The sequence below is a fragment of the Scardinius erythrophthalmus genome (assembly GCF_964197995.2).
Source record: "Scardinius erythrophthalmus genome assembly, chromosome: 20".
NCBI lineage: Eukaryota > Metazoa > Chordata > Actinopteri > Cypriniformes > Leuciscidae > Scardinius > Scardinius erythrophthalmus.
In genome coordinates, this window is record NC_138240.1 from 10612733 (window position 1) to 10640476 (window position 27744).

The 27744-nt window shown below is 29.8% G+C and overlaps 1 protein-coding gene across 7 annotated transcripts; it reads left to right on the plus strand.

The window, feature by feature from the left end:
* The first annotated feature begins 16374 nt into the window (after nt 1-16374).
* alkal1 (ALK and LTK ligand 1) lies at nt 16375-27146 on the plus strand. Of its 7 annotated transcripts, none has more exons than XM_081349169.1 (6): nt 16375-16901; nt 17291-17563; nt 20511-20564; nt 21639-21719; nt 25198-25270; nt 26528-27144. In XM_081349169.1, exons 2-5 carry the CDS (start codon nt 17302-17304, stop codon nt 25260-25262), a joined length of 462 nt encoding a protein of 153 aa, XP_081205295.1. In that variant the 5' UTR covers nt 16375-16901; nt 17291-17301; the 3' UTR covers nt 25263-25270; nt 26528-27144. The 7 variants fall into 7 exon arrangements, with proteins under 7 accessions (XP_081205295.1, XP_081205294.1, XP_081205298.1 ...); XM_081349168.1 differs by having other exon boundaries at nt 16395-16934; XM_081349172.1 differs by having other exon boundaries at nt 16712-16934; nt 17364-17563.
* Nucleotides 27147-27744: the final 598 nt, after the last annotated feature.

Below are 27744 nucleotides of genomic sequence, written 5' to 3' on the forward strand. Positions count from 1 at the left end.
GCGGTCTGTTATAAAGAAATAACAGACCGCATTCTATATTGGAATTCAGCCAAGCCATGTAATAAAGTGTAATAATACATTGTGGTATTATACCTTTATTACAGTGTAATAATACATTGTGAAATTATACTTTTATTAAAATATAATAATTCATTGTGAAATTATACCTCTGTTACAGTGAAATAATGTGTAATTATACATTTATTACAATGTACTAATACATTGTGAAATTATTCCTTTATTACAATGTACTAATACATTGTGTTATTATACCTTTATTACAGTGTAATAATACATTGTGTTATTATACCTTTATTACAGTGTAATAATACATTGTGAAATTATACCTTTATTACAATGTACTAATACATTGTGTTATTATACCTTTATTACAGTGTAATAATACATTGTGTAATTATACATTTATTACAATGTACTAATACATTGTGAAATTATACCTTTATTACAGTGTAATAACACATTGTCTTATTATACCTTTATTACAGTGTAATAATACACTGTGTTATTATACCTTTATTACAGTGTAATAATACATTGTCTTATTATACCTTTATTACAGTGTAATAATACATTGTGTTATTATACATTTATTACGTAAGGGATAATGTATAGTGAGCCGGTTGTTATAGTGAATAACAACCCCGACAGGCTGAACGGGATCCCGACGCGAAGCGGAGGGATCTTGAATCAGCCTGAAGGGGTTGTTATTCACTATAACAACCGGCTCACTATACATTATCCCGCTTATTACATGGCTACCTACAAAATAAATAAATAATTTGCCGCGAATTATTGATTTAAAAAGGGGTTATTGATTTAAAAACGATTGTATTGCTTCCGCTAAAGAAAATAGTCCGTTCCGCGTCCATAGCAACGCGCTGTTTTTCATGGCAACGGTCTGTTATACTTCGCAGCGGTCTGTTATAAAGAAATAACAGACCGCATTCTATATTGGAATTCAGCCAAGCCATGTAATAAAATGTAATAATACATTGTGTTATTATACCTTTATTACAGTATAATAATACATTGTGAAATTATACCTTTATTACAGTGTAATAATACATTGTGAAATTATACCTTTATTACAGTATAATAATACATTGTCTTATAATACCTTTATTACAGTGTAATAATACATTGTGAAATTATACATTTATTTCAGTGTAATAATACATTGTGTTATTATACATTTATCACAGTGTAATAATACATTGTCTAATTATACCTTTATTACAGTGTAATAATACATTGTTTTATAATACCTTTATCACAGTGTAATAATACATTGTGAAATTATACCTTTATTACAGTATAATAATACATTGTCTTATAATACCTTTATTACAGTGTAATAATACATTGTGAAATTATACATTACAGTGTAATAATACATTGTGAAATTATACATTTATTTCAGTGTAATAATACATTGTGTAATTATACCTTTATTGCAGTGTAATAATACATTGTCTTATAATACCTTTATTACAGTGTAATAATACATTGTCTTATTATACCTTTATTACAGTGTAATAATACATTGTGAAATTATACCTTTATTACAATGTAATAATACATTGTGAAATTATACCTTTATTACAGTGTAATAATAAATTGTCTTATAATACCTTTATTACAGTGTAATAATACATTGTGTTATTATACTTTTATTACAGTGTAATGATACATTGTGTTATTATACATTTATTACAATGTAATAATACATTGTCTTATAATACCTTTATTACAGTGTAATAATACATTGTGTAATTATACCTTTAGTACAGTGTAATAATACATATAATAATACATTGTGAAATTATACAATCACAGTATTATAGTAGCATTGTTTAGTATACCTTTATTACAGTATAATAATAAATTTTTATTATACATGTATTACAGTCCCATAATACATTGTGAAATTATACCTTTATTACACTGTAATAACACACTGTGCTATTATACCTTTATTACAGTGTAATAACACATTGTGGTATTATACCTTTATTACAGTGTAATAATACATTGTGTTATTATACCTTTATTACAGTATAATAATACATTGTCTTATTATAGCTTTATTACAGTGTAATAATACATTGTCTTATTATACATTTATTACAATGTAATAATACATTGTGTCATTATGCTTTTATTACAGTGTAATAATACATTGTGTAATTATACCTTTATTACAGTGTAATAATACATTGTGTTATTATACCTTTATTACAATGTAATAATACATTGTGTCATTATGCTTTTATTACAGTGTAATAATACATTGTGTAATTATACCTTTATTACAGTGTAATAATACATTGTGCTATTATACATTTATTACAATGTAATACATTGTGAAATTCTACTTTTATTAAAATATAATAATTCATTGTGAAATCATACCTTTATTACAGTGTAATAATACACTGTGCTATTATATCCTTATTACAGTGTAATAACATATTGTGTTATTATACCTTTATTACAGCGTAATAATACATTGTGTTATTATACATTTATTACTATGTAATAATACATTGTGTTATTATACATTTATTACAATGTAATAATACATTGTGAAATTATACCTTTATTACAGTGTAATAACACATTGTGGTATTATACCTTTATTACAGTGTAATAACACATTGTGGTATTATATATTTATTACAGTGTAATAATACATTGTGTTATTATACATTTATTACAATGTAATAATACATTGTGGTATTATACCTTTATTACAGTGTAATAATACATTGTGTTATTATACATTTATTGCAATGTAATAATACATTGTGTAATTATACCTTTATTTCAGTGTAATAACACATTGTCTTATTATACATTTATTACAGTGTAATAATACATTGTGTCATTATACATTTATTACAATGTAATAATACATTGTTTTATTATACCTTTATTACAGTGTAATAATACATTCTTATTATATATTTATTGCAGTCCCATAATACATTGTGAAATTATACCTTTATTACAGTGTAATAACACATTTTGGTATTATACCTTTATTACAGTGTAATAATACATTGTGTTATTATACATTTATTACAATGTAATAATACATTGTGTTATTAAACCTTTATTACAGTGTAATAACACATTCTTATTATATATTTATTGCAGTCCCATAATACATTGTGAAATTATACCTTTATTACAGTGTAATGACACATTGTGGTATTATACCTTTATTACAGTGTAATAACACATTGTGGTATTATACCTTTATTACAGTGTAATAATACATTGTGTTATTATACATTTATTACAATGTAATAATACATTGTGAAATTATACTTTTATTATAGTGTAATAATACACTGTGTTATTATACCTTTATTACAGTGTAATAATACACTGTGCTATTATACCTTTATTACAGTGTAATAACACATTGTGGTATTATACCTTTAATACAGTGCAATAATACACTGTGTTATTATACCTTTATTACAGTGTAATATACATTGTCTTATAATACCTTTATTACAGTGTTATAATACATTGTGTTATTATACATTTATTACAATGTAATAATACATTGTGTAATTATACCTTTATTACAGTGTAATAACACATTGTCTTATTATACATTTATTACGTAAGGGATAATGTATAGTGAGCCGGTTGTTATAGTGAATAACAACCCCGACAGGCTGAACGGGATCCCGACGCGAAGCGGAGGGATCTTGAATCAGCCTGAAGGGGTTGTTATTCACTATAACAACCGGCTCACTATACATTATCCCGCTTATTACATGGCTACCTACAAAATAAATAAATAATTTGCCGCGAATTATTGATTTAAAAAGGGGTTATTGATTTAAAAACGATTGTATTGCTTCCGCTAAAGAAAATAGTCCGTTCCGCGTCCATAGCAACGCGCTGTTTTTCATGGCAACGGTCTGTTATACTTCGCAGCGGTCTGTTATAAAGAAATAACAGACCGCATTCTATATTGGAATTCAGCCAAGCCATGTAATAAAATGTAATAATACATTGTGTTATTATACCTTTATTACAGTATAATAATACATTGTGAAATTATACCTTTATTACAGTGTAATAATACATTGTTATTATACATTTATTACAATGTAATAATACATTGTGTTATTATACCTTTATTACAGTGTAATAATACATTCTTATTATATATTTATTGCAGTCCCATAATACATTGTGAAATTATACCTTTATTACAGTGTAATAACACATTGTGGTATTATACCTTTATTACAGTGTAATAATACATTGTGGTATTATACCTTTATTACAGTGTAATAATACATTGTGGTATTATACCTTTATTACAGTGTAATAATACATTGTGTTATTATACATTTATTACAATGTAATAATACATTATGGTATTATACCTTTATTACAGTGTAATAATACATTGTGTTATTATACATTTATTACAATGTAACAATACATTGTGTAATTATACCTTTATTACAGTGTAATAACACATTGTCTTATTATACATTTATTACAGTGTAATAATACATTGTGTTATTATACATTTATTACAATGTAATAATACATTGTGTTATTATACCTTTATTACAGTGTAATAATACATTCTTATTATATATTTATTGCAGTCCCATAATACATTGTGAAATTATACCTTTATTACAGTGTAATAATACATTGTGTTATTATACATTTATTACAGTGTAATACACTGTGCTATTATACCTTTATTACAGTGTAATGATACATTGTCTTATAATACCTTTATTACAGTGTAATAATACATTGTCTTATAATACCTTTATTACAGTGTAATGATACATTGTCTTATTATACCTTTATTACAGTGTAATAATACATTGTCTTATAATACCTTTATTACAGTGTAATAATACATTGTGTTATTATACCTTTATTACAGTGTAATGATACATTGTGCTATTGTACCTTTATTACAGTGTAATAATACATTGTGTTATTATACCTTTATTACAGTGTAATAACACATTGTCTTATTATACATTTATTACAGTGTAATAATACATTGTGTTATTATACATTTATTACAATGTAATAATACATTGTGTTATTATACCTTTATTACAGTGTAATAATACATTCTTATTATATATTTATTGCAGTCCCATAATACATTGTGAAATTATAGCTTTATTACAGTGTAATAGCACATTGTGGTATTATACCTTTATTACAGTGTAATAATACATTGTGTTATTATACATTTATTACAATGTAATAATACATTGTGTTATTATACATTTATTACAATGTAATAATACATTGTGTTATTAAACCTTTATTACAGTGTAATAATACATTCTTATTATATATTTATTGCAGTCCCATAATACATTGTGAAATTAAACCTTTATTACAGTGTAATAATACATTGTGTTATTATACATTTATTACAGTGTAATAATACATTGTGGTATTATACCTTTCTTACAGTCCCATAATACATTGTGAAATTATACTTTTATTATAGTGTAATAATACACTGTTATTATATCTTTATTACAGTGTAATAATACACTGTGCTATTATACCTTTATTACAGTGTAATAACACATTGTGGTATTATACCTTTATTACAGTGTAATAATACATTGTGTTATTATACATTTATTACAATGTAATAATACATTGTGTAATTATACCTTTATTACAGTGTAATAACACATTGTCTTATTATACATTTATTATAGTGTAATAATACATTGTGTTATTATTCATTTATTACAATGTAATAATACATTGTGTTATTATACCTTTATTACAGTGTAATAATACATTCTTATTATATATTTATTGCAGTCCCATAATACATTGTGAAATTATAGCTTTATAATAGCACATTGTGGTATTATACCTTTATTACAGTGTAATAATACATTGTGTTATTATACATTTATTACAATGTAATAATACATTGTGTTATTATACATTTATTACAATGTAATAATACATTGTGTTATTAAACCTTTATTACAGTGTAATAATACATTCTTATTATATATTTATTGCAGTCCCATAATACATTGTGAAATTATACCTTTATTACAGTGTAATAACACATTGTGGTATTATACCTTTATTACAGTGTAATAACACATTGTGTTATTATACATTTATTACAGTGTAATAATACATTGTGGTATTATACCTTTATTACAGTCCCATAATACATTGTGAAATTATACTTTTATTAGTGTGTAATAATACACTGTGTTATTATACCTTTATTAGTGTAATAACACATTGTGGTATTATACCTTTATTACAGTGCAATAATACACTGTGTTATTATACCTTTATTACAGTGTTATATACATTGTCTTATAATACCTTTATTACAGTGTTATAATACATTGTGTTATTATACATTTATTACAATGTAATAATACATTGTGTAATTATACCTTTATTACGGTGTAATAACACATTGTCTTATTATACATTTATTATAGTGTAATAATACATTGTGTTATTATACATTTATTACAATGTAATAATACATTGTGTTATTATACCTTTATTACAGTGTAATAATACATTCTTATTATATATTTATTGCAGTCCCATAATACATTGTGAAATTATACCTTTATTACAGTGTAATAACACATTGTGGTATTATACCTTTATTACAGTGTAATAACACATTGTGGTATTATACCTTTATTACAGTGTAATAATACATTGTGTTATTATACATTTATTACAATGTAATAATACATTGTGGTATTATACCTTTATTACAGTGTAATAATACATTTTGTTATCATACATTTATTACAATGTAATAATACATTGTGTAATTATACCTTTATTTCAGTGTAATAACACATTGTCTTATTATACATTTATTACAGTGTAATAATACATTGTGTTATTATACATTTATTACAATGTAATAATACATTGTGTTATTATACCTTTATTACAGTGTAATAATACATTCTTATTATATATTTATTGCAGTCCCATAATACATTGTGAAATTATACCTTTATTACAGTGTACTAATACATTGTGTTATTATACATTTATTACAATGTAATAATACATTTTGGTATTATACCTTTATTACAGTGTAATAATACATTGTGTTATTATACATTTATTACAATGTAATAATACATTGTGTAATTATACCTTTATTACAGTGTAATAACACATTGTCTTATTATACATTTATTACAATGTAATAAAACATTGTGTTATTATACCTTTATTACAGTGTAATAATACATTCTTATTATATATTTATTGCAGTCCCATAATACATTGTGAAATTATACCTTTATTACAGTGTAATAAGACATTGTGGTATTATACCTTTATTACAGTGTAATAACACATTGTGGTATTATACCTTTATTACAGTGTAATAATACATTGTGTTATTATACATTTATTACAATGTAATAATACATTGTGGTATTATACCTTTATTAGAGTGTAATAACACATTGTGGTATTATACCTTTATTACAGTGTAATAATACATTGTGAAATTATACTTTTATTATAGTGTAATAATACACTGTGTTATTATACCTTTATTACAGTGTAATAACACATTGTGGTATTATACCTTTATTACAGTGTAATAATACATTGTGAAATTATACTTTTATTAAAATATAATAATTCATTGTGAAATTATACCTTTATTACAATGTACTAATACATTGTGTTATTATACCTTTATTACAGTGTAATAATACATTGTGTAATTATACATTTATTACAATGTACTAATACATTGTGAAATTATACCTTTATTACAGTGTAATAACACATTGTCTTATTATACCTTTATTACAGTGTAATAATACACTGTGTTATTATACCTTTATTACAGTGTAATAATACATTGTCTTATTATACCTTTATTACAGTGTAATAATACATTGTGTTATTATACATTTATTACAATGTAATAATACATTGTGTTATTATACCTTTATTACAGTATAATAATACATTGTGAAATTATACCTTTATTACAGTGTAATAATACATTGTGAAATTATACCTTTATTACAGTATAATAATACATTGTCTTATAATACCTTTATTACAGTGTAATAATACATTGTGAAATTATACCTTTATTACAGTGTAATAATACATTCTTATTATATATTTATTGCAGTCCCATAATACATTGTGAAATTATAGCTTTATTACAGTGTAATAGCACATTGTGGTATTATACCTTTATTACAGTGTAATAATACATTGTGTTATTATACATTTATTACAATGTAATAATACATTGTGTTATTATACATTTATTACAATGTAATAATACATTGTGTTATTAAACCTTTATTACAGTGTAATAATACATTCTTATTATATATTTATTGCAGTCCCATAATACATTGTGAAATTATACCTTTATTACAGTGTAATAACACATTGTGGTGTTATACCTTTATTACAGTGTAATAACACATTGTGTTATTATACATTTATTACAGTGTAATAATACATTGTGGTATTATACCTTTATTACAGTCCCATAATACATTGTGAAATTATACTTTTATTATAGTGTAATAATACACTGTGTTATTATACCTTTATTAGTGTAATAACACATTGTGGTATTATACCTTTATTACAGTGCAATAATACACTGTGTTATTATACCTTTATTACAGTGTTATATACATTGTCTTATAATACCTTTATTACAGTGTTATAATACATTGTGTTATTATACATTTATTACAATGTAATAATACATTGTGTAATTATACCTTCATTACGGTGTAATAACACATTGTCTTATTATACATTTATTATAGTGTAATAATACATTGTGTTATTATACATTTATTACAATGTAATAATACATTGTGTTATTATACCTTTATTACAGTGTAATAATACATTCTTATTATATATTTATTGCAGTCCCATAATACATTGTGAAATTATACCTTTATTACAGTGTAATAACACATTGTGGTATTATACCTTTATTACAGTGTAATAACACATTGTGGTATTATACCTTTATTACAGTGTAATAATACATTGTGTTATTATACATTTATTACAATGTAATAATACATTGTGGTATTATACCTTTATTACAGTGTAATAATACATTTTGTTATCATACATTTATTACAATGTAATAATACATTGTGTAATTATACCTTTATTTCAGTGTAATAACACATTGTCTTATTATACATTTATTACAGTGTAATAATACATTTTGGTATTATACCTTTATTACAGTGTAATAATACATTGTGTTATTATACATTTATTACAATGTAATAATACATTGTGTAATTATACCTTTATTACAGTGTAATAACACATTGTCTTATTATACATTTATTACAATGTAATAAAACATTGTGTTATTATACCTTTATTACAGTGTAATAATACATTCTTATTATATATTTATTGCAGTCCCATAATACATTGTGAAATTATACCTTTATTACAGTGTAATAAGACATTGTGGTATTATACCTTTATTACAGTGTAATAACACATTGTGGTATTATACCTTTATTACAGTGTAATAATACATTGTGTTATTATACATTTATTACAATGTAATAATACATTGTGGTATTATACCTTTATTAGAGTGTAATAACACATTGTGGTATTATACCTTTATTACAGTGTAATAATACATTGTGAAATTATACTTTTATTATAGTGTAATACACTGTGTTATTATACCTTTATTACAGTGTAATAACACATTGTGGTATTATACCTTTATTACAGTGTAATAATACATTGTGAAATTATACTTTTATTAAAATATAATAATTCATTGTGAAATTATACCTTTATTACAATGTACTAATACATTGTGTTATTATACCTTTATTACAGTGTAATAATACATTGTGTTATTATACATTTATTACAATGTAATAATACATTGTGGTATTATACCTTTATTAGAGTGTAATAACACATTGTGGTATTATACCTTTATTACAGTGTAATAATACATTGTGAAATTATACTTTTATTATAGTGTAATAATACACTGTGTTATTATACCTTTATTACAGTGTAATAACACATTGTGGTATTATACCTTTATTACAGTGTAATAATACATTGTGAAATTATACTTTTATTAAAATATAATAATTCATTGTGAAATTATACCTTTATTACAATGTACTAATACATTGTGTTATTATACCTTTATTACAGTGTAATAATACATTGTGTAATTATACATTTATTACAATGTACTAATACATTGTGAAATTATACCTTTATTACAGTGTAATAACACATTGTCTTATTATACCTTTATTACAGTGTAATAATACACTGTGTTATTATACCTTTATTACAGTGTAATAATACATTGTCTTATTATACCTTTATTACAGTGTAATAATACATTGTGTTATTATACATTTATTACAATGTAATAATACATTGTGTTATTATACCTTTATTACAGTATAATAATACATTGTGAAATTATACCTTTATTACAGTGTAATAATACATTGTGAAATTATACCTTTATTACAGTATAATAATACATTGTCTTATAATACCTTTATTACAGTGTAATAATACATTGTGAAATTATACATTACAGTGTAATAATACATTGTGAAATTATACATTTATTACAGTGTAATAATACATTGTGTAATTATACCTTTATTGCAGTGTAATAATACATTGTGAAATTATACCTTTATTACAATGTAATAATACATTGTGAAATTATACCTTTATTACAGTGTAATAATAAATTGTCTTATAATACCTTTATTACAGTGTAATAATACATTGTGTTATTATACTTTTATTACAGTGTAATGATACATTGTGTTATTATACATTTATTACAATGTAATAATACATTGTCTTATAATACCTTTATTACAGTGTAATAATACATTGTGAAATTATACCTTTATTACAATGTAATAATACATTGTGAAATTATACCTTTATTACAGTGTAATAATAAATTGTCTTATAATACCTTTATTACAGTGTAATAATACATTGTGTTATTATACTTTTATTACAGTGTAATGATACATTGTGTTATTATACATTTATTACAATGAAATACATTGTGCTATTATACGTTTATCACAGTGTAATAATACATTGTGTAATTATACCTTTAGTACAGTGTAATAATACATATAATAATACATTGTGAAATTATACAATCACAGTATTATAGTAGCATTGTTTAGTATACCTTTATTACAGTATAATAATAAATTTTTATTATACATGTATTACAGTCCCATAATACATTGTGAAATTATACCTTTATTACACTGTAATAACACACTGTGCTATTATACCTTTATTACAGTGTAATAACACATTGTGGTATTATACCTTTATTACAGTGTAATAATACATTGTGTTATTATACCTTTATTACAGTATAATAATACATTGTCTTATTATAGCTTTATTACAGTGTAATAATACATTGTCTTATTATACATTTATTACAATGTAATAATACATTGTGTCATTATGCTTTTATTACAGTGTAATAATACATTGTGTTATTATACCTTTATTACAATGTAATAATACATTGTGTCATTATGCTTTTATTACAGTGTAATAATACATTGTGTAATTATACCTTTATTACAGTGTAATAATACATTGTGTTATTATACCTTTATTACAATGTAATAATACATTGTGTCATTATGCTTTTATTACAGTGTAATAATACATTGTGTAATTATACCTTTATTACAGTGTAATAATACATTGTGTTATTATACCTTTATTACAATGTAATAATACATTGTGTCATTATGCTTTTATTACAGTGTAATAATACATTGTGTAATTATACCTTTATTACAGTGTAATAATACATTGTGTTATTATACCTTTATTACAATGTAATAATACATTGTGTCATTATGCTTTTATTACAGTGTAATAATACATTGTGCTATTATACATTTATTACAATGTAATACATTGTGAAATTCTACTTTTATTAAAATATAATAATTCATTGTGAAATTATACCTTTATTACAGTGTAATAATACACTGTGCTATTATATCCTTATTACAGTGTAATAACATATTGTGGTATTATACCTTTATTACAGCGTAATAATACATTGTGTTATTATACATTTATTACTATGTAATAATACATTGTGTTATTATACCTTTATTACAGTGTAATAATACATTGTGAAATTATATTTTTATTACAATAATACACTGTGTTATTATACCTTGAAATTATACCTTTATTATAATGTAATAATACATTGTGTTATTATAACTTTAATACAATGTAATAATACATGTGTAATTATACCTTTATTACAGTGTTATTATACCTTTATTACAGTGTTTTAAATACATTTATTTCAGTGTAATAATGCATTGTGTAATTATAGCTTTATTACAGTGCAATAATACATTCTGTACTTATACCTTCGTTACAGTGTAATACTACATTGTGTTATTATTAGTGCTGTCAAAGTTAGCGCGTTAATAACGCTAATAACACAAATTTTTTTAGCGGCTGATCAACGCAGCGCATATTTTCTGTTTGACCCGTGGCCCAACCCTAGTTGAAGAAATGGAGATACACAGTCTTGCCAATTTAGCGACATTGCAGACCCCTTTAGCCATTTTTTCCCTTCAAAAAAGCGCCCAAACCTTATTTAGTTTCTGAAAATCGCCGGTACTGCTCTCCCAGCACGCGCGCGCGCCTCTCTCTCTCTCTCTCTCTCTCTCTCTCTCTCTCTCTCTCTCTCTCTCTCTCTCTCTCTCTCTGCGTCTCGTAGTATCTTTAATTCAGTCAAACACAGATATTATGTTGCTTCTCTAATTTTACATGCAAGTATAGCCGAAATCACAACACAAATATTGTCTTTATCTTATGTGTATTTGATTTCATCAGACGACGGCTCAGACGATTTTTGTGCAGATTAACGTCTTGGAAGGGAGAGCTGGTTATGTTTATTGGGTTGCATTTCAGTCACTATTTCATATTCATTCCGTTGTTTGACAAAAGAAAAAGTAAAATATACCAATGAAAACAGTTTTATTCAGAATTTAGCTTCATTAAAATGGGCACAGAGACAGACAAACTAATGTAATAATAAATAATAAATGTACATTTAGCATTTTCAGAAGAGCTGCCCTGTCATGCAAAAATCTAAGCATGTTTGTGTTAGTGAATTGCTCAGTGCAAAGAAAGAGAATAATTAGAATCTGGTATTTCTTTGTTCTTTCTACATGTGTCTAATAGACATGAACAAGTTCTTTGAAAAACATCTATGACCTTTGAAACATGTCTTGTCTTCATGCTCTATGTTGACTATGGTTTCAATAATAAACATACATTTGCATAAAGCATCCATATTTATCCATGCCCATGTTGATTTAGAGTATTACAAACTTGAAAAGTTTTAATTTAAGGTACATTTAGAACAAATAAAAAATGTGCGATGAATTGCGATCAATCGCGAGTTAACTCATAACAATCATGCGATTAATCGCTATTACATTTTTTTATCGATTGACAGCCCTAGTTATTATACCTTTATTACAATGTAATACATTGTGTAATTATACCTTTATTACAGTGTAATATAAATGTGTAATTATACCTTTATTAAAGTGTGATAATACCTTTATTACAGTGAAATTATACATTGATCACCACATTTCTCAACACATTAAGTCATTTTACGATGCGATAAGGGCTCCCCCTCCCTACAAAAGCCAGTTTAACCACTGAATATAATATAATATAATATAATATAATATAATATAATATAATATAATATAATATAATATAATATAATATAATATAATATAATATAATAGTGGAAAGGAAATCTATCATTTATTACCGTTGACTATAAGAAATTGAAACATCAACTGCAACAAGACAAAACTGAAATGCCCACATTTTCAACGCCACTTGTTTATAAATTTGAAGGCTTATATTGAAGGTAAGAAGGTAAACGTCAAATAAGTTCTGACTTCAATTGGAAGAACAAGTGGTGGGACCAACAAATAACAGTAGAATTAGTACAGACTAATTTAGTTACATAGCCCCAAATGCGAACGAGGCGATTTAAGAAACACCTTAAAAAAATAAAAATAAAACACCTTACGAATGGCATCTGCAACCCTGGTTGGAAAATTCATCAATTTAAATCAGTATTTAATATACGTTATATACAAAAGTTGTGGTTCATAAGGAGGAAAAATGCAAGAAATCGACCGAAAAACGCCAGAAAAAATGGCTTGCAAACCTACGTCTGCCTAAATTTAGTTTAAGAACACACCGCTTGATGGCGCCAAACACCATATTTTTTATAGCCGGCGTTGAGAGTTCACGAGGCATTAATATCATTGATTGAGTGTAAAAAATAAAAAAATAAAAAAATAAATAAATTTAGATACACAGAGAATCAAGAATCATCTTTATTGTGAAAAAATAAAATGCTTTAAGCAAAACTATTTACTTAAAGTCCCCATGAAATCAAAATTGACCCTATTTACTTTTTAGCGCATATTACTAGTCTTGTGGTGAACAATTAATCCGTGCAAGAAAATATTTAAAAAAAAAATTTTTTACCATGGTAATCTTTAATCAAAATCTGAAAATGCCCCTCCCCTCTGCATTGGAGGACCTTCTCTGATGACGTAGGTTTGAGGAATTGGTTTGGGCAACGCGTAACCACTCCGCTCAAACCGTTAGTCTGCTATGAGCAGAGATGGAGAGGAGGAGCGCTAGAGTAAAACCCTGCCCTCTGTTCAATATTCCTTTTCACTGGGAAATACGTCACAACACTGGAGAAAAGTCGTTTGCAACTTCCGGTTCACGGGGACTTTAAAGCTTTTGTATAAGGCCTACATGTAGTTTAAGAACACACCACTTGATGGCGCCAAGCACAATATTTTGTATTGAAAAAACGAGGAGCGTTCATGACGAGACATAAGGCATTGATACATATTATCAGGGGCGTAGCAGACCCAACTTTTTGATAAAGGTGATTCTGTCACTTTTTTGAAACACATTACACGTGTTCTCTGGTATTAGTTACTTAGATTTTAGTGAACTAACATTCAGCCAATCACAAATGTGTCATCATGAGGTGAAACCATCTCTCGTGCTCGTCTACTGGATAGGTTCACATTTCCCGCCAGTAATCTGATGTTATCAGTGATGCTCTCTGTATTCGTTCTTATTCATTGCCTTTTATTTATCTGACAGGCTGGGAACTTGACGTTATATGCACTGCATAAAAACAGTGAATAGCCTAATCCTTCTCTCAAACACACACTGTGTAAGTATGTGTTTAAGAACGATCCAATGGTGGTGGTAAGTAGCCTACCACATTCCAATAATCATGTTTTTGGTATTAGGTCAAAGTGTATCATGGCACTGATTACTTGTTCCAATTTAATATGTAAAGTTAAAAGGTTACTTTAAAAGTAAAGCATAGCTTTAAATGTACTCATGCAAAAGTGACATTCAAGTAACTGAAAATCATTTTTTATGTTCTTAATGCAGCATGAAGCCATATTGATGTCAAGAGAGGAAAATGCCGTTTCCTTCAAATTCCCATATGAGAAGCAGGTTCAGTGACATCCCTGTAAGAGCAGCAAGAGCTGTGTGAAATTGTGCCTTTTGACTTTGTACTTTTAAATTAATCAAACCGAGAAAGTGTTTTCAACTTTTAGGGATCCCCTGGATAGATCATTAATGGCACCAATTCTATAATTCTATATGAATTATAATTTATAATGAAATTAATGATTTTTTTCTGTTATGCAAGCGAGTCAACATTTTAGAATTTAAATTCTATCTCTTATTATTTATAGAATTTGCAATTAATATAAGCCATGGTTCATTAAGTTCATTCCCCCAAAATTGTAAAATGTTATTACCATCACACATCATTACGAACACACACTGTATCAAACTTGAAGGCTGGCCAGATTTTCAGGACATGACCCCTGCAGGACTTTCACAGACCCCCATGGGGAGGGGGAGGGGGGGGCTACAGAGAAATATTAAGAAGCTTAAAGAAATAACCAAGGTTCGAGTGCTTACCTAAGGCATGAGAACAGGTTGAGACAATGTGATAATTCATCAAATATTTTGTCTAAGTGCTTAATATCATTCCAATTAGACTATTGATCTTCGTTTACTTGTAGAGATACAAAAGTTAAGAACCCTGGAATGTATGCGTTAAGCGTGTAATACCAGCACATAGCCAAGTGCAAACTATTGGGAGGTGGAAACAAGCAGGGCTTACCAGGATAGCGCGCTTAGTGCAGTCACAAGACCCGGCCATCCATGAACAAAAACATCCAGGCGTTAATTTCAGAGCTCAGCTACATTTAAAGCGAGTATATTTGGATATATGGATACTTGAGGTTCCCCATCATTTCCCTGGGGGACGTGGCGCGATGGATATCTCCAAGGACATTTACGCGTCCAGCTCTCTGCCAGCTATGATTCTTTTAATAAACCTCAGAGAGGAGTTTTGAGACACTTTTTATAGTTATCTGAGCTTCTGTGATGAATTTAAAACGAAAGGAGGGGCGAATGTCAAAGGAACTGACCACGAGTTGAGGAAAAAAAAAAAACTAAGAGAAAGATGTCTACATTTGCCACCCACCCGAAATCGATTGTATTACATTCAAGAAGCTTCGCACTTGACGTATAAAAACAAGACGCATGTTCTCAAGAAAGACACGAGACAACAGAAACTGTTGGAGGATATATTTTTCTCAGACAACTTTGCGTCAGCATCATTAGAGGTACAAGCACCTACCAATAGGCTATATAATCGCGTAAGTTGCTATTTATTCTGCTTATGTGAGTACAAACTGTATGACTATAGTAAAGTGAATTGAATTGTTTATCTGATTTCAAAGTTTAACATGTGCAAAATAGTTGAATTTGGGTAATTTCATATACATTTAGTCGGCGTTTTATTAAAAACTTAGGGGAGTTTTATTGAATTATTTAGGCTTTATTTACAGTAAGGAGTGTTACAGGTCGTGACTTATAGGTCGGACTCGAATCTACTGCGTAAACGCAGGACCACTGCGCCACTGTTTTGCCGTCTGAATGCGTGTTTTACGCACGTAGAACTTTTGGTATGAGGATATAATGACAATGTTCGCTTGTTTTGTTCGTTTATCAGGCTGGAAAGCCATGCGGGCTGAGAAGAGATGGCACATATTGTTGAGTATGATTCTTTTGCTCATCACCTCCAGCCAGTGCATGGACAGCAAGGAGGTGAAGGAGACGGAAAGGAAAACTCTTCTTAATCTCATCCTGCAAGTGATCAGGGACAATCAGGGACCCGCGTCCAGACGCATCACCAGTGGCCTCTACTCTGTCTCTCAAGATGTTAAGTTTTCCTCACGTGAAAAGACTGCACATTTGTCCAAGCCGGACAACAGCAGACCAATAGGTAAGCTGATTTGAGATCAGGTGATGATACAAATGTAATCCTGGGCATTAACTACTTCCTGTTAGTGGGAGTTTTTGCCTGCATATCAACTGCACTTTTAATGCTTTAATCGCTTAATGCATGGACAGCTGTTCATAACTGTCTTGTCTTTCTTGATTGCATTGCAGTGACAGCAACATATAACCTGTATTATTTGGGAAAAATCCAGTAAAAATGATATGAAATTGGATTAAGGGACACTCTTTTGATCTGCAGAGGGTAGAAACATGAATGTTCATGGTCTTATTAGACAGATCACATAATGCTCAAATCATCGGTGAAGATCTAAGGACTATTCAAAGACAAGTTTAAAAGCTTGAGAAATCATGTGTGCCGTTAGAAAACTGCTGATGACCTGCATTTTGTGGGTAAAAACCTGATTGCATTTCAGCCATGTAAGACTATTTTGTCTGCCTAAAATTTGCCTCATGCATAATAACTTATATCTGACATAATTTGATACCTTTGAAATCTTTCATTGAACCCAATGAAAATGACTTGTGCCTTTAAAATTTATGTAATGGAAGCTGTCCATGCTGGAATAATAATACTCAAAGTTCTCATTGCAATTGCCAAAAGAGTGTTACCATTTGTGCTGTGAAGCCCAGACTAGTAAATATCATGATCATTTAGTAGATAATTATATTTACAGCAACTACTGAATGTTCCATGTCATGTCATGACATATTATAGTAGCTGACCGGTTTTGTGGTGTGTTTAGAGGCATTTTAGCATTTCTGATACCCTTGAGAATAGTTCATTATACTCAAATACAGATTAATTTGTTTCTGTGTTGTGCTATTACGTAGTTTCTTCCCTTATTTAACCCTTATTTAGTTTGACTATAAAATTGCATTGCATTTTTACAGTGACAGTTTTCTGGTTGGGCTGATTCGGAATTGTCATAGCCATAAAAAAATAAAATAAAATGATTGGCGTGTGTGTTGTTACACAAAAGTGGTGTGCCAAAGAAAGAATTACACCCATAAACATCTGCTATTGCTGATCTGGATGAACTTTGATTGAGTTTACTGCCTTTAAAGTTTTTCAATGAGACTGATTTTAATCCAGTGAAAACATGCTAGTTTTAAAATGTTGATGCTGATATCATGGGACTTTTGTATAATCCAAACAGTCAACACACTGTACTGCACTGTAGCCTTCTGAATAGAACAGCCCATTAGCATAGGCATTTAGTCATCTTATATAAGACTCATGTGCGACAACATGCGAATGGACCCGTAATTATATTAATAGGTGTTTGATAATGCATCATCACTATGATTGTCTTATTAAAAATGGGAAAAGAATGACCCACAATAGAAGAATCTGTAGGCATCATAAATGTAGAAAATCGCTGTATTTTGAATGAAAGAGGAACTCATTCATAACGCAGTCTTGGTTATCCTATGTTCTGAGACAGGTTAAAATTAGCTGCTGCATGGATTTGTGGACCTGACATTGATAGGCATTACAACTTTGCATGCAATAATCTCCTTACTCCAATGGAAGTGATATAGACTACACGTGGGGACAAGTATCCCAGGGTCGGGCAGGCCACAGATTGTACATAATTAGCATGGACCCCAAGCCTCAAGCTGATTTACTGAGTGCTGGATTATCAGTCTGGGATTTATTGTATATTTTGAATGGGGCTGTCCATCTTTATTATATCAAGCATGTAGTGACCGCAGACAAACACATGACGTATATGACTGTAATCAGTTATATCATCATCTTAAGAGGGGAAGTTTTCCAAAAAGTTGTTGCACATTTGTACACTACAAGATTTAGGAGTTTGAGATCTGACAGATTATATTAATAGTATTTACAAGACTGTCTGTAAATTACCATTGTGGACCGCTGCAAATTAAAGTCATGTTTTCAGTTTTGCAAACGTTTTGGGAAATGGTTCAATAAGAATGTCTTTATTAAATTTACTAATAATAGAGGTCAGTGGGATATCTCTTTTTTGATAGCTAAGGTAACAGTCTTGTACAATGACTTCAAGCCATGTGCTAGAGAGTGTATTCAGTGACTGAGCTGGACGCAAGCTGATGACATAATCATTCCCAGACTAAATACACTGAATCACATCCGTTAATATAACAGCGGTGTTTTTTCCATGTACATTTTATCAGAAATTAACTATCTTCTGCCTGAAATGCTTATATTAACTTTGTAATGTGTCTTTTTTAATATTCACAATTAACTCGAAATGGAAATCTCAAGGTTTTATATATCAGCAAAAAAGTCTTCATTTTCCAATTGAGATGTGATGAATTGCGAACGTATGTTATAGTTGGCAGAGACTTTGTGTTGTTTAACTCATTTAACACTTACCCAAAGGGATACTTACATGTAAGTAGGAACATGGAAAATTTACATTTTGTTTTGTTAAACCTATAAAACATACTGTAAAATTAAAATATATTTGTAGGCCCAGATTAAATTAATGAAACAACTAATTCCATGATTTATTTTGAAGAAAAGTTGTAAAAAACTAAATATGTAAAGTTTGATTTGGATGAGACAAATTGTTGTGGAGTATTTCTCCATATACAATGGCAAATTTTACTCACACTACTCCACAAAAATACCGTGTTCTTTCTTATTTTCATCCATAAAATGTCTCCAATCAAACCAAATCAAGCTACATGCAATAACTGAAGCAGTTTGAGATGAAGCTACTTGGTGAGTCAGTTTTTTAACCCACAGTATCAATTGCTTAATTCAGTTCAGTTCAAAATGGTCAAATTGCTAAATAAAATCTAGCATTTTATGAGTTTAAAGAACATTTTCTGGTTTGGTGTCGATGAAGGGGTATATGAGCCTTACTGAATAGGCAGGGGTGAAACATTAACACAAAAATATTAACACTGTCTTTTTGTCTGTCTGTTTGTTTCAGATATTGTCCCAAGAGACATAAGCATGAAAGACAAATTTATAGAACATTTTACAGGTAAAAAAAAACTTTCATCTTTTTTAGTACAAAATATTTCATGCAGTCCTGTTGATGAGGTCGAGATGATTCAGAATAGCATACTTGCATAATACTCTTACTGTTTCTGCAGTGTACACAGTATACGGTGCATGCACAGTATGTGGATTTTCCTTGTCATATGACCTGCTACCTTTGCCACATGTTTACTTTGTGAAATATTGTATCCCACAATGCAGTGCACTAAACCTGACCTTCCCATTCCGATGTCAAGAATAAAACCAAACCAATCTCTTTCTTGACTCATCATTTGAGTGGACTGGCAAAAGTTTAGGCTATTTTAACCAAATTGGATTATAAAAATGTCCAAGATAATAACTAGATATGATTCATTGACTTGCATGCAACTTGATAAGGTCATGTGACAACAATGTAGCATACTACTGTTTAAAATGATAATTGTGAAGTAATGCTTCTGTTCACTTGCTATTTAAAAAGTTGGCAGTATATAGTATATTCTGTGCAGTATTCAGTACCTCTTTCTTTATTCTCATTATAGGCCTGTTTTTAAATGTCTCATTAGAAATGCAGTTTTCCTCATAAAACATAAAGCCAGTCAAATAAGTTACGCCTGCAGTAGGTTAACTGAGGTAAATTGTTTCTACAGCCTTTGGGTTGTGAAATACATTTTGTACTCCAGCCAAATATTTTTCAGGAAAAGCACATTTAAGATTATTCATTGCAGAATCTTTGTTCATCTACAATAATTAGTGTTAAAATCTGTTATCCGGAAGCTTATACAATGAAACTTTGTAACGGCTTTGCCAGAATCAGGATCATTAAGTCTCTGCCCTTGTGATGGCATGTCAAACGTTAGCATGCACTAATTCTCCTTCTGGGCTCTGTACAAGTAAAAAAGTGACTCAGTTACAGCACCTTTACTTTACCATCCTCTTTGTTACGAGTTTGTGAGATTAGGCATAATGCCTGAGTAGACATTAAGTAGTAGTAGAAATTAAAAGCCAAATGATTTCATTCACCAGAATATCTAATCCATAAAACCTATGATGATTGAAATGTTTTTTTTCCAAGCAGGACCAGTCAAGTTTCCATCTGAATGCAGGACACATTTCCATAGAATTTATCACAACACAAGGGATTGTTCCAGACCGACATGTATGTATATCTTTAAGATTTAAAAAAAATTCCCCCAAAAATGACAAATTTCATAATTTACTCATTTACGATCATGTCATTTAAAATCTGGATGATTATTTACTGCAATGGAACACAAAAAAAAAGTATTTCTTTGTCTATAGTAAACATTTTTCAAATATCTTTTGTGTTCTGCAGAGGAAATAAATACAAACAGGTTTGGAATGATATGAGCATGAGTAAATGATAACAGAATTTTCATTTTGGGTTAAATACATGACGTTTCCCTGCAGACTCAAATTAGATTATGTTGTCATGATCTTATTTGATTATGTTGTATTATGCGGTATACAATGTAAAAAACTATTTTTAAAAGTAGTAAATAAAAGAAAGATAATTGGAGTAAGTTTTTCAGTTTTTCTATTTAAAAATTTCACATTTAATTAATTGTTACTTGCAGTTTGAATATTTTCTACAGCAAATTATTTTCATTGTATATGTATGTGCTTGTGTTTTATAGACTATAGAAATGCTGCCTACATTTCTATTTCTCTTAAGTAAAACAAAATGTTTTGACAGGGCGTTACACCGCAACGAAAATGCTCCTCCACCCTTAGTCCTCATGGACTTTGTGGCGTTCAGGAGATTTCGATTTTTTCAATAAATAACGCTTATCTAATGGTCCATCCATCGTGTTACTCTGTATAGAGAGCAGAAATGTCAAAACTAATCAGATCTCTTATTATTTAACTGTACTAAATTTTAGATTTCACAAAAAAGAGACAAACTAGTTGCCCAAAGTGATTATCAGATTTATATTCTGGGTCACAATAGTTGCCTTATTTCCCCTAGACATTGGGGTTTTTTTTTTCTTAAGTAAAAACACGTGTGTTAGTGGCCAGAGATGTTTTGTGAACTTGCTCCATGATCCTCCTCTGTTGTTTTCCATAGAGAAAGAAGGGTTGTGAAATTCAGCCTTAGCTATTGTGGATATTTCTTTTCTAAAAAAGGATCTATGAATTATTGAAAGTAGTAGTAAAGAAAGTGCATGTCTAACAATGTTATTTGTTACGGTGAGCGTTGTTCATGCATTACCGACCAGCTGTATTTTAGCACTTGGCAGCCATGAGGAACACTGGGAATGGCAAAAAGCATAATAATTCACAGCGAAATCATAGATTCTGTCTTCAAAAACCATTTTTATGACTTAAATGCTTCCTATACTGTAGTAAACTTGAAACAGGATCCACAAGTTCACATATAATAAAACATCATTACGTTTTCATGTACGGTAAAAGTAAATCTAAAGCCATTCCAATGCCATATCCTTTTTAGAGACTTATAAGTGTTTGAGTTCTGTTTTGAAATGTCACTTTTAAAGGAGAGGGAGGGAAACGTGGCAGTACCTTGAGAGAAAATGACGGCAACAGTGACGGGAACAGGACAGCAATGGGATGTTCAGACTTCACAAACACCATTAAGGGTGGAAGCATGAGGTGCTTGAACCCACACAGTCATTTTAGGCCATCAAGTACATTACTGGGGCAGAGATGAAGCTATTTACAGGGATCCATCTAACCCTTAACCATGTTCATATACTGTATACATCATCCCGTGATGGTATGAGAGCCCCACTTAAAACTGAATTTCATCAGTGCGTTTGAAGTGGTGACGTGTGCTTCATGTCACAGCACAAGCCAGTGTCACTAGCTATAGTTCCATCCACCTATTTTTATATGCATTTTGGGATATCGCATTAAAATAACGCCGGATGGAAACTCCCAGATGCGCAAAAATTCTGAAAATGTGCATAAAAAACGTCAGCGCTCAAATGAGGGGGATAATTTTTTTATTCGGTAAGAAGACACGTACACATTAACACCTTTACAGAATAAATCCCTCGATGCGCAACAAAATAATTTGCGTGACTTCGCCTCAACGGTGTATGTGATTGGATAACTGGACTAATCAGTGGATCTCAAATGTTGGCTTGATCATTCTGAAATGCCTGAGCCAAAGTCTCTCATCAGAATAATGTCATTGGTATAATGACCTCCCAGAAGTGCCTCACATGATTGCGTTCCCAAACACCAGGCATCCGAACGCAAGATAACATGACAGTGTTTATTGCATTTCATCTTCACGCTCTGAGACCAAAGTCATTTATGATGTACTTCTGACAAAAAAGATACTCTAAAAAGCTGAAAACCCAGTTTTCAGTCAACAAACCTGCATCAGGATTGAAAGACATCACCAAATACAAGACACCATCCCCGAGCACTGTGTAGAATCACCAACTCGCTGATGACCTAAATGAGTTTTATTGCAAGTTTGAAAAACCCGGTCTTACACCCCACACCTCTTCTGACCTTCTCTCCATGCATTCATCAACACCTCCAGCAACCCCACTGTCCCTCCCTCCTGCACTTACGATCTATGAAGAGGATGTATGCCGAGTCTTCAGAAACATTTCACCAGCATGAAGTCATTTAAAAGACTGGTGCTGGCCCACCTGAAGGACATCACTGGACCCTAGCTGGACCCCCTGCAGTTTGCTTTTTGGACAAACAGGTCTGTCTGTGGATGATGCAGTCAACATGGCACTGCATGTCCCGCAACATCTCGACAGACTAGGGACTTATGTGAAGATAACAGCTTCAGCTCGGCTTTCAACACCGTCAATCCAACAGTCCTCCAGATCAAACTAACCCAGCGTTCTGTTCCTAGCTACATCTTTCAGTGGATCACCAGCTTTCTGACTGTTCTACTCTGCAGTCATAGTCTGTCCTCTTCACTTCTGTAACTGTCTGGTATCGGCTCGGCTACCAAATCAGACCTCAGAAGACTACAGCGGATAGTCCGAACTGCTGGGAGGATCACCTGTATACCCCTCGCCACTCTTCAAGAACTGTACTCATCCAGAGCGAGTAAAAGGGCTGGCAAAATCACTCTGGACCCCTCACATCCAGGCCACGTCTTCTTTGAACTGTTGCCGTCTGGTCGGTGCTACAGAGGCCTGAGCACCAGAACAGCCAGGCACAAGAAAAGTTTCTTTCCTTCTAGAAAAGGGCCATCTACCTCATGGACAGTTAAATGCAATAAACAATGGGCAATAAACATGCGCAATACACAACACTATTCATACTTATTTATTTAGAATACCATTCCTCTTATTCACATTCGCTTGCATTTGTATAACATATCTGTACATACATAGAAGATTCTGACATCAAGACAAATTCCGTGTATGTGTTAGCAATGAAGCTCATTCTGATTCCTCGATTGCAGCAACTATCATTTTTATTACAAATATTTTGCATCAATTTCCCAGGAAGTGACGATTTTGTTCTCTTGAACACGAGATGGAAACGCTGCTTTATTGGCAAATGTTTTATGCGATACTCCAATTTTGTGCATAAGTTCAATGCTAACATAGCTAATGCCTGTTTAACGTCCTGAAAGTAAAAATTCCTTGTTTTCTTTTTCTTGTCCCCAACAGATTATAAAAGATGTGCACGGTTGCTAACAAGGCTAGCTATGAGTCCCCTTTGCACACAATCATAGAAACGCATGTAAGTACAAAGGTTTTTAGCTGTTTTTAACTAGTTTGTAAGCAAGGTAAGGTTTTTTTTGTGGAATGCATTTTGTTCCAAGTACTAAAATCTGTTGAATGTCTTTATTTAATCCATTTTGACATGATCATGCATATTAAAAACATTTATGTAAAAGTAATATAATAATAACATTATGAATATTTCATAATTATATTAATGCATATAACTATTTATTTTCTGAAACAAGACAACAGCAACATTTGTAATATGATAGTCAAGTCTGCTCCCAGTTACTGTTGGGAATGTTTTGCATGCTTCTTTAACTGAAACCTTAGAAGAAATATTGAGCAAGATGTAATGTCAGTTTAATCATGGCCATCTGGTGCATTTTAGGCAGTTAATGCACAGTTCACACAGACAGAAAACAAGACATCTTCCTCTTGCAAATTTGCTTTGTAACACATTTCCTATAGTTGAAACAACCACTTTGAAAAAATTATACACAAAGTGATGTGACAAAGTCTCTCAAGAGTCTATCTTCTGACATTTAAAATGGCAATTAAATGTATAACGACTTAAACTGATTTGTATGTCTTCATGTCTGTATTGCTAAAAAGCTGTGTACTTGGATCTAGCAGATGTTTTCTGTCTTGTGTTGCAATTGCTTAATGCATTTTTTCCTGGTAGATTGTACAATTTAATAATTGTATATTGGATTGTATAATAAAATGATGAAATCACAATCTTGACAGTCAGACAGAGCTCATGTGTAGAGAATCAAACAGTATTCCTTTAATTCTTAGAAACATTCTCAAAATAGTTCAACACCAAACTGTGACGCTAGAATCAGTCTGTCCTGCGACATCATCGGCAGCATGACAGCTGTGGAATGAGACTTTTAAAGAACCTGTTAGTGAAAGGTGAAAGAATCCATTACCAGTCTGAATGTCAAATGATGTGGCTGGTGAATTACAGTGTTTTATTAGGTTATGATTACTCTTGCTCAGACTGGTTTTCCTTTGAATCAATTAGATACGGTTAAATTGTCTTTTATGATGTGAATAAGTGATTTCCATTCAAGTGGAGAGTAATGCATTCAAGTCTGAAGTTCATTGTTTCTGTGTATGACAGGTTGAGTTGCTGGAACTTAATTTCGTATGCTGTCTTCTTCATACACCTTTCTAACTGTAACTGTATTTTAAAAGTATTGATTTAAATGAAAAGTAAACTTTAATGTGAGTAAATATTTGACACATAATTCTTTATGTGCCACAGGTCCTGAGGATATAAAAGAAGAAACTCCAGAGATGTTGGAGTAAATTATTTTTTCCAAGGAAGTGCCTTCAAATCATTGCAATTAACTGTCATTGTTTTTATTTTCTGTCATTTCCATTTCCACAGTATAATTGTTCTGTAATAATAATACTACAATATTTTTTGCTTTTTACCAGAATTTATGTTTGTTAAATGCTTTAAAAATGTAGTTTTTTTAATAGCTTTGCTTTTTATATTATGAGTTTTAAAGAAAGTATTATTTATCATTGCAGCCAATTATTTATTTAAATGACCTGTAAATATTCTGTCCTAATTACAAGAGAGGATATTTGAATATGTATCTCATTAAGACATTATTACTCTTAAATATATTTGTCCCAAATGTATTGTTTCTAATGCAAATCTAAAAATATTTCATCCCTTACACTTAAAAAATATATATTTGTGTAGGCATATATGAAAGTTCCTTACCATGCTGTCATTTTCATGATTTCTACCATTGGCACTTATAGAAATTCAAATGATGAATTATTTCAAATTATGAAAACACATTGTTTGTTTGATAACAATGGTAAAATTGCACTGATGCTTTGAACGAATTAAAACATTCAAGCACTACCATTGTTTTTCTTGTTTTTTTTTTGTGTTTTTTGTTTTTTATGAATTAAAATGTTTATTATAAAAATGTTTGATCTGATGATATATTGCTCTAAAGCATTCCCATGGCTGATGAAAAATTATGTGTGAGCATGAAAAAAAAATGTTGGTCTCTTTTAACTGCTATTGGTGAATGATTGATTTGAATTATGAAATTTTTCTATTCCCGCAATTGAGCAGATTTCATAATAGCTGACAATCCATTTATTCTGTTTCAGGGGCAACATAAATCTGTCACACTATTATTCATCATTCATATATCCCAATAGTGAGGCAAGTATTGTCTTGTTTCACTCAATTGCTCACATTTTAATATGCTGTCATGCATTTTCATTGCACTCCCACTTTTCAGAAAAAGAACAGTTAGGAGTTATAGTTCTGAAATGGTTTAGCAAAACAATCAAGCTGCAAGTCTTGATTTTGCCTTGGATTAAAGTAGCCTAACTTATCTGTTTGTTTTCAGCAGTATGCATATACAACATCTCTGAAGTGTATGTGTTTAGCACTGGAGTAACAAGATTACATCTATAAAAACACACACACACACACACACACACACA